The sequence below is a fragment of the Centrocercus urophasianus genome, unplaced genomic scaffold (assembly GCF_019232065.1).
Source record: "Centrocercus urophasianus isolate 14NV4802_14NV808 unplaced genomic scaffold, USGS_Curo_1.0 seq_20, whole genome shotgun sequence".
NCBI classification, from domain to species: Eukaryota; Metazoa; Chordata; class Aves; order Galliformes; family Phasianidae; genus Centrocercus; species Centrocercus urophasianus.
In genome coordinates this window covers 16633791-16647304 of record NW_024884756.1, presented here as the reverse complement: position 1 = coordinate 16647304, position 13514 = coordinate 16633791, and the positions used below count along the sequence as shown (strand labels likewise).

Here is a 13514-nt window from a genome sequence, read left to right as displayed (position 1 = left end):
ATATAACACCATTTCCTACAAGGAGAAGATCAAAGTGCTATATTACAAATGCATTATGATTAAAAAAGCACTGTGCAGCTTTGCTATTAACTGTTCTTTAAACCCTAAAAGGCTTCCCATAGATCTCACTTGGCACTGCATATACAACCTTTGACAAGTAATGTAGACCATTTTTATTCATTGCCTAAAATTGTAGGCAATTATGTGCGTCACACTGGCCACCTGCAAATTCTGAATGCCTGCTCCAGTTGTCAGAGCAAAAAACTAATGTCGGAGGGGATTAATCTAGGGGGAGAGAGTCCTCTTTAATGGCTCCAGCAGGTGAAATGGCCCAGCTGGTTACTGTGATGAGTGGCCAGAACAGCTTATGTAGAGACATGCAACAAGATTACACATAAAGAAGAAAACAGTGGTGCCATCTTATCTTTAACCCTATCTGCTTTTTATTTTTTAATTAATCGTTATGAACGAGGCAAGGGAAGCAATTCTAACGATAGGTACTTTTCATTTAGAATGTTTATCTTCAGCTTTTTTTCAAATACATAAACAACAACAAAAAAAAAAATCAGCACAATCTCAAAGGTTCCTGGTCAGCAGTGAAGGAATCCTGACTGCACGACATTTCAGGTTTTAACATAATGCTATAGGTACCCACCACGTGGTTTTTCGCATTATAATTCCCCCCAAACAGCAACACATTATTGCACATAAACTACAGGTGATAAAAGATTACAGAAGAAAACATTACAGCAATAGCTGTTTAAGAAAATCTCTTAAGCTTAAGGAGCAGTAAAATGTTTGCTTTTTAATTATGCTGTAAGGGGTGCTATGTACAGTGGAACTTCCAGAAAATTTCAGAAATGAATACAGCAAACATTTGCTCTTTCTGAAGCATTTTTAAGCACACAGATGTAAATCAGAGCTTCCTGTCCACGTTCTTCTTCTGACAGCTGCATATCTAAGCCAACTTTGACACAAACCTAACTTTTCAGAGTTAAGCCATAGGTACCCAACTTTATGCAGTTTACAGCCGTTGTTCAAGAGGAATTCCGTGAGTAACTTGAACAGGGAAGGCTGACCAGCCCAAGGTGACGTGCAGAGCTGGCAGCTGTCTGAGTGCAGATCTGTTTCAGTTTTACAGAGAAACAGGTAAAGCATCGGAAAGCTCTGTTTAAAGAAAGGATAGAAGCTTGAAGAAAACAGAAAACCTATGTTTTAAGCAAGAAGATGGAAAGAAAAAAAAAAGGAATTATTCCAAGAGGAATTTTTTCTGATGGAATACGTGGGCAGCTGCAACAGGCAGAATGTAAGGCAGAGTCCACAGCTAAAATAACACAAGTGACAGAGGAACTCAAATTCTCCTGCACCAGTGGTGGTGTCATATTCAAATGAGATTTAATACAATCCCTTAGCAACAAATCTGCTACATGCTTGTTGACAATATGAAGAAAGGCAAGTATATACTCCCATATATTTCTTGTTCACTTGGCTGCCCCAATACCCCAAACAAACATGCAAAAAGCACATTTTGAGGCTATAATTCATTTAGCACTGTTTTTAGTTTTATTAATTGCTTCTATTTAGGCCTCGTGAAAGAATATGAACTGACCTTTTTATCTTCACTATCACTGTAACAGTCATTTAAACACATTTAGTCATTACTCTAGTTAACTCCAAGATGTTTAATAACAGAACGTGGAGCAATGATCTGCTTGGTTTCATTAGGGCTGGCCTCCCCAGTTGTACACTTCGAGGTCAGCCTGCCACCAGCAGGACAATCCACTTCTCTTTGTTGGTGACAAGAGCATTCCCTTGTTTTTCAGCTAGGAGCATTATAGCAAGCATCATTTAAAACATCATCAAAAAAGATTCCAAAATCCAACTTATGATTGCAAACGCATATGAAATACAGCAAACATCATGAATATCAAATACCACAGTTTTAAACATCAATTCATTTCTGACTATATCCTTGGCAATACACTTAGTGCACATGAATACTTGGTATACTTAGCTATATGCAATACTGAGTTCATGTCCTGTCTAGTTTTCCAAAGATGATGAGCAGTCAACACAGAAATGTTAAGCAGGAATTTCACAATACGTATTTATTTATAGTATTTTATAAAGTTGGGACATTCAAATTGCATCTAGGAGATTTATCAAGATGTGCTCGCAAGACACTACTGCATAGAAAAATGTGCATACATTAATAAACTCCTTGGATGGATGATAGTAATAACGTGTGTGTATGCCAAATTCTTCTTGCAGCATGAGGGACTAAACCGAAGCTTGGAAAACTCACTTGCCTACTTGGCACCAAAGAATTGTGAGGCTTTTGTTGGAAATTAGCAGGGCATGTAATTAACTTCCGCAAATTTAATAAAGAAGTAAGCAGTTGTGAGGATTATCACTTCACACTTCAAAGTGCAAGTGAACTCTCCATGATTCTGCAGGCAGTGCAAAAGTCTCTGCTACTATGGAGAATGACTGTGAATACGACGCTCTTCTCTTCCCTGGAGGGAGATATTTCTAGGAAATGTGGAGTGCTTCTTTGCACCTTATTTGTTTGCTTCAGGACCTCCAAAATATAGTAACTGATCAGCCATATGACAACACTTGAAAAGCAAACGTGTTTTATTAAAATATTTCAATTTAGGCAACACTATACCAAAGTAGTAACTTGGCGAAGGAGATGTAATTGTCCACATTCTATCAACTTCACTGTTCTGTTCCTCTCACAAACTGGAAGAACTACCTAAAGCCATTACCTGTAGCTGTTAGCTACTACCTCACATTTCATACATAAGTCACAGCAAGCCAGCAATGAAGGTAACAGTGTAAAGTGAACAATTCAGACTCAAGAATCTGGCTGTGTCGTATGAAAGTGTTTAATTAAAAAACAAACACTGCATACACTAAATGGAATCAACACCATCTAAACCAGTAGGCCTAGAACATAATTGTCGATCAACAACTCCTTGAGTTTCTGGTGACGCTCCAAATAAACTGTTTGCATATTGCTAGTTATCTTTTGTCAACACCCTAAAAAAGACCATTTTATTGACAAATGATGAGAGTAAGTGACTATGAGGAGCATAATCATACATGTAGTGAGCAGAACTATCAGAGAGATTTAGTGAAAGCAAACAATGTTTTTCAGTACAATAAATTCAAGTCATCAGAGTACTGGATGGAGGATGAGGAACTATGGACATGGTATTTACCAAGTAGAATACCTGCTCCTTGCTAGAGTGACTGAGACTTGAAAGTTACAAGCAAATGAAATGTACTAAATTAACTAAAAAGACTAATACAATCTTTGAGTATATAAGTACTAATGTCAAACATGAATACTTCTACACTTCTCTGCTGAAATACTGAACAACAAAAGATAGGAGAAAAGGCATAAAAGGTTTTGAACAAGTGCTTACATGTGAAGACCCAGTTGTGCTTAAATCTTACTCTTCTATTCTTACAGCATTTTATATAAACATAATTAACAAAAGTCTCAAAAAATCACTAACACAGATCACTGAAAAAATGGCTGAAAAGTTGAAGCTTGACAAATACAGAATAAAAGGATATTTTAAAACATGTTTTATTTATCAACAGTAAAGACATGCAGGGGATCAAACTAGATCATTACTATGATTTCATCTGGCTTTCAAAATAGCTGTGGTGTCTTTTCAGACACATACACAAATTACACGTCCACAGAGAATAAAGAGTACTGCTAGATAGCAAAGCTGTGCTTCTCAAAAAACAAGTTACTGCATCCACACCATTCAACATTTAACATTTCCTCATTAACACAATGAAATACATGGCAACCACAGTCCTTCCGTTCAGGCTTTCCTGGAAAAATCTCTTTCAGCTCTACCTGGCATAATATCATCTCTGTACTTCCCTTAGAGGCTTTCTGGTAATTTACAAGAGAGAGACTAAATTGATAAAATTAGAATTTATGATAAAAGCAATGTTTGGAAACAGCAGTACTTTTAAAGGACAATTAAGACAAAACGTCAAGTTTAAAAGATCACGTTTTTCAAACGTTTTAAGCGGTTAAATAAGCTGTAGCAGCTGGGTGCAAGGAAGAGAACAAGTCAGGTACTGCATCAACAGTGAGCTCCTCTGAGGCACAAAACAATGTCTAATCTCTTACAATTCCCTTGCTCACCGACTTTAATGAAAATACAATGGGAGAAGTAATGGATTTAGGACAAGTGTATTATCCTTTCTTCTATTCAGTACATCCTAACAGAGCCAGTACAAGCTGTACATGGTATAAGGTTTACTCAGAGCTAGATGCCAGCAATGTTTACGAACCACTGCAAGTACTTCCACTTACAACGTTTTAAAAGCATTCCAGACAACATAACTCATGTTAATAAACCTCAAATTCTCCTGTGTTGGCCATCTTTACTGGTTTAAATGCATAATACACTTAAAAAAAAAAAAAAAAAAAAAAGAACACCCAAAAGATATATTCAGTCCTAGATTTCTAGAAGAAAATTAAGCAGACATGAATACAAAAAGTAATCTATCTTCAAGTGATAATTTCTCTCAGTTCAGAAATTCAGAAAGGGAGCTTGAACTGAAAATCAAAATGACACATCTTAGACGCAGATTGACCAAGCTCTTCTTACTGCACTTGTCTACATAGCATCATTTCCAAGGAGTTCCATGTGAGGATATTTGTCCTAGAAGTAAATAAAGCCAACTGAGAAAGGGATATTTTTCAGAGTACAATTATTCAGATACAGAGATGTGTTGTCGCATATACCGTCCACTTAAAAATTGTAACTGGGGCTTGATCTAGACATACCCAGAGATACATTCTTTGCAAAAGTAATTATTCTAATTCACTGTTCAAATCTACACAGGAAAGATCAGCCATGACAGAAAGTAAGCACTAAATTGCCTTTGTCTACTGATAATTCCCAAAGAAATCCAAACATGTATTTACACATTATATATTTCAACCTCAGGCTTTACTACCAATTAATTCACAAACATCTGCCACGAATATATTCCTGTTACATTCATAATGTTCTTCAGAATGAACTTTAATTTCCTCTAAATACCGCATTAAGCACAGCAAATGGTCCACTGAAGATTTTAGGCATAATTACATGCATTAAGAATATAAATATTTTCTTGATTCCCTATGATTTAACATTTAAGTTACTAATTGTAACAAGTCATTGGCAAAAAGTGTGTCAACAATGTACAATTTTTCTTTCCTTCTTATTCCAGTGGAACACACTGACCTCTCAAACTTTCGTCACAAAAGGAGACGAAAGCAACTGACAAAAAGAAATCCAATTCACCACAGCATTTATCTTCAACTTGGAATGAAAGAAAGGTGAAAATTCCCAACTGACATCATCAGTTAGATGAAATCAAAGTTCATCCATCCGTGAGAACTCTGGTGAGCACTTGCAGTACGAGGTCAGCAAATTCTGCTGAGCACAATCCCATTCATCAGAATATTGCAGGAAGGGAAGACTTACACCCTGTTTTCACGTAGCACATTGGTAATGAGAAGCAACAGAATCTACCATCCCTCTGCTGTTTGTGATTCATCTCCCAGATGCTATTAGTAATTTTAAATGAACAAAACCACTTTTCGAACAGCTCCTGCATTATAAGGACAAGACCAAGACAGTAAATGGAAGGGAGGAGGGAAGGAAGGGGCATAGATTACATAGATACATATGTGCTTATGGCTATTTATGCACTGTGGTTATGGTCATCGTACCAATTAATTCATCATCTACTGCACTAACAAAGCAAAGCTTGATGCAGTTCTTCTGCATTAAATGGTACTGATACAAAGACATGAAAAGGCATCTTTATTTTCATAATTGCAATTGCTTTTGCTCTTAAAAATTGTATTCAGTTTCAAAAACTAACCTAATTTTCAAGTTGACACACTTTAGCGACAGAATTCAGATGTCTTGCAGAACTTACAAAAGCATCCTTTGAGCTGAAAACTGGAAGTTCAAATGCAGCGGACATTGATACTGACCTATTGTAAAAGCTGCCTTTCAACTGAAAATTGGAAGCTCAAACACTGCAGGCACTGATACTGACCTGAGGATTTTGTCTTCGTATCACTGAAGTCAACAGTCTGTGTGAACTGAACTATAAATAATATTCTTGTGGTCAGATATATAAATCACAATACCATTACCACCACAAATTATTCTGTGCTGGAATTCAAGATTTGGAGCACTAACAAAGGGATGAATGAACAGCTATCAATTGCAGTGGGTCAATCTCTAAGGACTAGAATTGAATCATGCAGGAAGGGTAATGGAAGAGAATCCTGTAATAATGTTCACTTAACTGTATTATATTGTATTAACTTGAAGATCTCCATCTCCAGGACTGAAAATCCCATAAATCATGTATATATACACATATATAAATATATATTTAAAACAAGATCTATAAATATAAAAGATACCTCAATTTTCCTTTGAAATCTCCTGCTACCCAAAAATGACAGATGAATAAGCTAACAACAGTGAAGTTTAATTCAACTTCTTTCTCATATCTCTGCAGATACCAGCACCAAAAAGATAAAAATCAAAGCTACTCATTGCCTTTCTGAAGCTATATTCATGCTACAGTAGTACACAAAAATATCAGAAATATTTTTGTTCTACAACACCTTGTAAGAAGGTCATAGTCAAAATATTACATAAAGATATGTTGAGTCTGAAAGAACAGTATTCTTAGTAAAAGCAGGCAATCATTTCTAAGTAGACTGAGAATGCTTGCAAAACGCAAAAATGTGAGTGTAAAGGAAGCTATTCCAAGCCTGTGTCAACAGTACATATTGCTGATCTTGGACCATATTGTGTTATTGATTTTTAAGTAGAACTTGAAAATTATTTCATTGATGGCTCCTTAACAGCAGTTGGCTACTTTATTTCTGCTGACAGGGGATTGAGAAATCAATTCTGCGAGAGACAGTGCTAACAGTTAACACTGTATTCAATAGCAAAGCCAGGTCATCGCACAAAGGTGAACTTACCAACTATACACAACGTGGGCTTACGTGAAGAAAAAATGATAATTAACAAGTCTGAGCAAAGGTGTGAGAAGGCAGGCAATCCAATGAAAACATCAGATTTCAGATTTCCTGGCCGATACAGACAGACAATTTGCTCTTTTCTGTTTTTCCCCCACCCAGGATGGGGGAAAGCTTTCACAGATTTCGAACTATGGAGTTACAGCTATAGAGGCTTACTGACAAAGCAAACAATTCATATTTATGACATAAGAAGAATGATTTCTACTTTCAATTAGGTTTCATGAAGCTCATACTGAAATCCCATTTGATAGCAACAATAAGTTTACACAGGTCACCCAGAGATTATAGTCTCTCTGAAATCAGTAACTTTTCCATAGCTTTCATATTAAGCTTATTGTTATATTCAGAGCAAACAACTAAAGGAAAAACAAGTTTAACTAAGCTTAATACTATTCCTTTTCTTCCTTCATCTTCTTCCTTCCCTAACGTTATATAGCATTTTTCCTCAATAGATTTCAAAGTGTTCTAAAAAAAGTGGAAAGAAATGAAAAATGCAATTCAAGTGCTAGATGTTTCTATTCAACGGGGGAAAGAAAGCAATTAGAAGGTCTGAAAGTGATACGGTTAAGAAAGCTTTCAGTATTTCTACTTGAACAAAACACAGAACTTTCAAAACTCTCCTCAGTTAAAAATTAAGAAATTCTCAAGTATCTTTTAATTCCTCCAAGAAGGATGAGAAAATCATAGGAAAAAAAACCAAAACAATGCTACCTGGAAATATCAAGTTTTTCCTCTTTTAATTCCCCAGTTTTGCTGAAAGGGAAAACGACTATGAGCACTCAGAAAACAGAGAACAGCTGTTTGTTGTGAACCTCTGTTGCAGAAGGAGAATATTAGCAATATCTAGTATTTTAATGTTGTATCATGTAAAAAAGGCAAATGTTGAGAAGGTTTCCATTCTCTCCTAATTTATGTAGGCAAACTGTTAGAAAAAAAAGCCCTTAATCCACTCTACACTACTGTCTCAATGTCTTTTCTACCCTAGAAAGAGGAAGCACAAAATACACAGAATCACAGAATTATCTAAGTTGGAAAAGACCTTCAAGATCATCAAGTCCAATCATAAACCTCAGCTACCAAGTTCTACAACTAAATCACATCCCTTAGTGCCATGTCCACACATCTCTTACACATCACCAGGGATAGGGACTCCACTACTGCCATTGGCAGCCTTTTCCACAAATAAATTCTTCCAAATATCCAATCCAAATCTCCCCTGGCACAACTTCAGACCATTTCCTTGTGTTCTATCCACTGTCACCTGAGAAAAGAGACAGACACCTTCCTTGCTGCAACCTCCTTTCAGGTACCTGCAAAAACCTTACATTGGGTTATCTGCTCCAGGGAAGTGTAATCTTTAATTGTTTTACTTATCATTTTTTTTCCCCCACCAATCACATATGCAATAAGAGGAAACTACAAGGAAGTCATTAACTGCAGTTAATTCTGCAGGCCAGTATGTAAGCATAAGCACAGGCTTTCTCTGCAATGCAAAACAGTAAAGGAAAAAAAGACAAGAAAAGCTGTAGAGGAGCTAATTACAACCCAGTAACTGAAAATCTAAGTGAACTCATCCAGTAGATGGAAAAGTCAGAGACTCGCTGTTATGATCTTACACAAAAGTCTATTGGTAAGAAATGCATAATGAGGCCTGAGGATTGATTTACCGGGAAAAGAAAATCAACCAGACAGATCTTTCAGAGACCTTTACCCTAAAAATGTCCTTTTTACTAAGGTCTACTGCCCACCTCACAATTCAAGCATACAAGCCACAAAGGAAGACGAAGAAGGAGATCCAAGATCAGCAGGACTCAAAAGACCTGATGCTCCACAGCACTTCCCTGGGAAGATTCTCTGGTGACTCTAGAGAGCAGAGTTCCTACTTGCAGCCTTTGTCTCCACAGAAGAATTTTATTTGCGCCTTTCCCTTCTGTTCAGCCACCCATTTCCATGAAACAAAAGAATTTAATACCTTTGAAACCTCTATTGTTGTTGACAAACTCAGCTGAAACTGGCCAAGTGTAACAGCTGTTACTGAGGTTAGAACTGGCAGAGCAACGCAACTTCAAAACCTTGCGTTTTCTTGTGATCACAAAGAAAGGCTAAAATCCCGCAAGGAATGACAGGAAGTCTAAATTACAAGCACAAGATGAGAAAGTCATTCTGACAGTTGAATCACAAATTAAATAATGGTTAGGAGATTGAAGGGAGAGGCATAGAAAAGGGTAAGAAACAAAAGCTGAGTAGAGATCAACTAATAATGGAGATGTTAAAGTTCTAATTGATTTAAATTGTGTTTCTAGATTTGGGATTTTAATTTACTGTCTTCCTTCATTTTAGAATAATCTGATGTTTTCTGTTTTTAAGCACATGCCAACTTCCTGTAGCTATAAAATGAGTAAGAATAGGTCTGTTATGCAGCGATAACTGTACCTATCCATTAGGGTTACATGATGACATTGAGAACTTTAAATGCACTTTGATTACATCTTCCTGACATCAAAAAAAAAAACAAACACCTGTTGAATTCTTTCTTGGCACAGAAAGACACTTCAGACAAGCACACTAAAAATCTGGACAAAAACGTTTCCATTGTGAGAAACAGTTTATTTCCAGAGGTGACTGTACAAGGAAGTAAGCGAGAAGAGCTCACCGACTTGGACAGAACAGCATTATACCTACCTTATTTTCATTTTCTCATTCTGAAGTGAAATACAGCCTCTGTCCGAACTTGGAATTCTCTATAGACAAGGTTTTTGCTTGTCTCTAACATGAATTTAAACATGCAAGATGCTATTTGAAACTGTAGGCCTAAGTTTCAGTGTTCCTCTAAGCAGATACAACTATATATGAAGGACAAAAATCACTGCCCACATGTTCTCAAAACACGTTGATGTGTCAGGTGACCTGAAGGGAAGCACAACTGATTCTCTCTGGGCTTTTACAAAAGACTTCAAATGGTCCAACGTTAGCTGCTTTTTCTCACCTACACCAATCAAGGAATAGAATACTTCTAAAGCCAGACAAAGAAAGACTAGTTCTTCACCAACAGAAACTACCAAGGAAGTGCTTTTTATCACTGCATCATGGAGAAGGATATTCGATTTCAAATTCTGTTCAATGCTCAACACTAGCTAGGGGAAAAAAAAAAAAAAAAAAAAAAAAATAATTTTAAAGTGCACTTTAATATTAATAAACTAAAATACCAGCACTGATGTGACAATTTTTTTTCTTATTAATTGCTATCTAAAAAGATATAGAATAAACCAGTATTTTTCACTTGATAATTACCAAGCATAAATAGCCTGTTCTCACATTGATATGCTGTTGTAATAATTAGAGAATACTCTTTACATACCACCAGAAATATCTCTAGAAATTTCATGAAATAAGGAAAAATTAATAACTAGACTACCTGCAAACTCTAGTCGACTAAAAAGTCAAGTGGCAGTAAAATAATCATTTGAAAAAAATATACTTAAAGCTGATAATTATTATATATTTCTAACCTATAAAAAAACACCACTGTTACCCTGTGATAATTGAGCTCATTTAAACAGCTTTCCACAACTACATTCAAAAATGAAATGAAGACTGCTAGTTGAAGTTAACATGCACAAAAAACACAATAGTGCAATCAGATTAAGAAGGTACATTCATTTGGTAGAGACACAAGGAATACTGGTATCAGAGTGCAACTTAATAGCAAGAGTAATTTGGAAGTGACTGCTGGACTTTGAATCATGACTAAACCCCTGATCTTAGTGTGATGAAGTGCTGGCAACTCTAATATAACAAGCTGTCAGCAAGAAAATTACAGTTAAATTTTTTAAATGACAAACCTTCACCCTTCCCCATGTCACCCCATCTTGGCAGGGGGCTTGGTTGAAGTTCCCTTCTAACCTTAGCCGTTCTATTCTATTTCAGTGACTTTTATAAATGAAATCTTAAGCTTTCAAAAAAAATTCAATACTTATTTACACTAAAAGACACATAAAAATGGCAGTAGAGTTTTGTATTATGCATGTGGGAAATCATTAGCAAAATCCAACAGTACAAAAATTTGAATTCAATGCAGACAGCAATAAATTATCTACTTTTATACTCACATATTCAGGTTTCAACTTCTTGTCTCCTCCTCTCACAGCTACTTTTTCTAGCTTGTCTATACTCTGAGTGATCAGTTCTTCATCTTTAAGTCTAAGTTCCTCATGTATTATTTCAATGTCTCGAACAGGATCTACGCTTCCTTCCACATGAGTGATATCATCATCTTCAAATGCTCCTAAAACAAGAGAAAATTTAAATTATGTACTAAGCCAACAAGACAGAATTTAAAACAGACTATCAAGAATCACAAGAGTTTGCAATGAAAAAGTCAAGTCAGCAGTCTGTCTTACTGACTGTACACAAGCATTATAGGCAATATTTTATACCATACAGTTTTAGATTGTAAATTTACGTATAAACTCCCAAATGCAGAGATTTATACACATAGATACAAAGCACAGCATTACACGTTTCAGGAGAGCATTTATGGCCAGGCTGGATGGGGCTCTGGGCAGCCTCATCTGGTGGCTGGCAACTCTGCCCACAGCAGGGGAGTTGGAACTACATGATCTTTAAGGTCCCTTCCAACCTAAGCCATTCTGTGAGTCTATGATTAAGCCATCTTTAAGAGTTTCTTCTAAAAAGAACAGATTAAAGCACTTTTCTGAAAATTGGTATCACTGTATCTAATGGTATCTTACCTACCAGTAGCAAACACAGCAGCCAAATTCAAAATTGTAGAACATTTCAGCATATACAGTAAATGACCCGTGGAAAGAAAACCTTACAAATCATCCTGGCAACCCTCACTGGCTGACCAATTTTATGCATTAAGAAAAAAAGAAGTTCTAGACAAAGAATTCTGAAGTTCTGAATGACTCTTAGTGTTTCCAAGGGAAACGGGGTTTAGGAAAAAAAAAGGCCTGAAATCATCTGGCAGACCTCTTCCCTGTTTCAATCTACTTTATCACTGTGGTTGTGACGGTGATTAGATAATGAACCACTCAGACACACAATTTACACAGCAGCTAATTTCATCGGCCTGATTTGAGGGTATGGTTTTTAGGGGGCCATCAAAGAAGCAGATGAAGGTGCATTTGTCATATATGAGTGACAACCATTCACACTATCTGAACAAAATGGTGCTGGCCCTTATTAGAAACACATGCTATTATCACATATTTAAAGTGCAGTTGAAGCCATAATTTCAAATTGCCAACTGGAAACATAAGGGTAAAACAACCAGATATTACTGAAGCATGTGTGCTGACTTCATGCCCTTCTGAAGACAACATGGCACCATAATTCAACTAGGGTTTAAATTATCAAATAAAAAGCATTTAAAAAATCTATAAATATTTTAAAAACAGAAATATGAACAGTTTATTACTTATTCCTAGAACCATTTTCAGAGTATTCGTGCACTTAACCTGTAACGTTAAATACGTATCTCAGAAATAAGTCATTATGAGAACTTTATATAAATATTACCAAAATGAAAATGAACTGCTTTTTTGCAAGGAAATAAAGGCAATTTTTGTACTACCCATAAGAAAAAAGCTAAACTACAAACAACTCCTTAACTGACAGGCAGCTAAGATTCTTCATTGTCACATGTATCTTAAACTTCAGTTTCCTTCCTAACCTACTGAAAATAGTGGTTTTTAGCAATAAAGATTTCACCATCAAAACAGACTATACACAGGCTTGAAATGTTGCTGGCAGTCAAACATCAAATCATTTTCAGACAAATACACAAAAAGCCTTTAAAACAGCAGTGAGGGGAAGCTCCCTCCTTGCCCATCAGCTGTCACTCTCCAAGAATGATCCCAGAGTCCCCTGATACAAAGAAAAGCACCTCTGCAGCAGATGCAATCCCGAGGCTGGCTGCAATGGGAGAACAGGCTGCCCTGTCAAAAGAAAACCTGCCACACTAACTCATACCAGTACAAAGCAAAGAACAAGGCACATAATAGTCATCTTCCATAAACCCTGTTTGTGCACAGCAGTCTGCAATGGGACATGGGATGTCTGGGTGCACACAAACAAGAAAATATTCTACAGATCTGTTTAGATTCACAAGGAAATTACTGAATAAAAATAAAAATAAAAAAAAAAGATGTAACCACACCAATCAAAAACTCTTCTACCAGCCCGGCTTTCTCAGCAGATAAAGAGTATTCAGCTGGCTAAAAAAGGAAAAAGTTCATATTTCATCCTTGTATTAAGAAAAAAGTGTACACTGCCATCTAAATAACACATTCTCAAGTTGTTCACATCTTTCTGCTGCATTTAGTGGTCTTAAAAAAAAAAACAAAAAACAACAACACTGTAAAAGTCAGGAGAAAAGCTCTGT

General features: G+C 36.2%; 1 protein-coding gene across 1 annotated transcript in view; it reads right to left on the bottom strand.

Annotated features, from left to right (window-relative positions):
- OLA1 (Obg like ATPase 1) overlaps positions 1 to 13514 on the bottom strand; it is an 86311-nt gene that overhangs the window by 38299 nt on the left and 34498 nt on the right. Inside the window, exon 5 of the mRNA XM_042822357.1 lies at positions 11218 to 11393. Within this exon, the coding sequence (XP_042678291.1) occupies positions 11218 to 11393 (176 nt within the window). The remainder of the gene's footprint in view (positions 1 to 11217; positions 11394 to 13514) is intronic.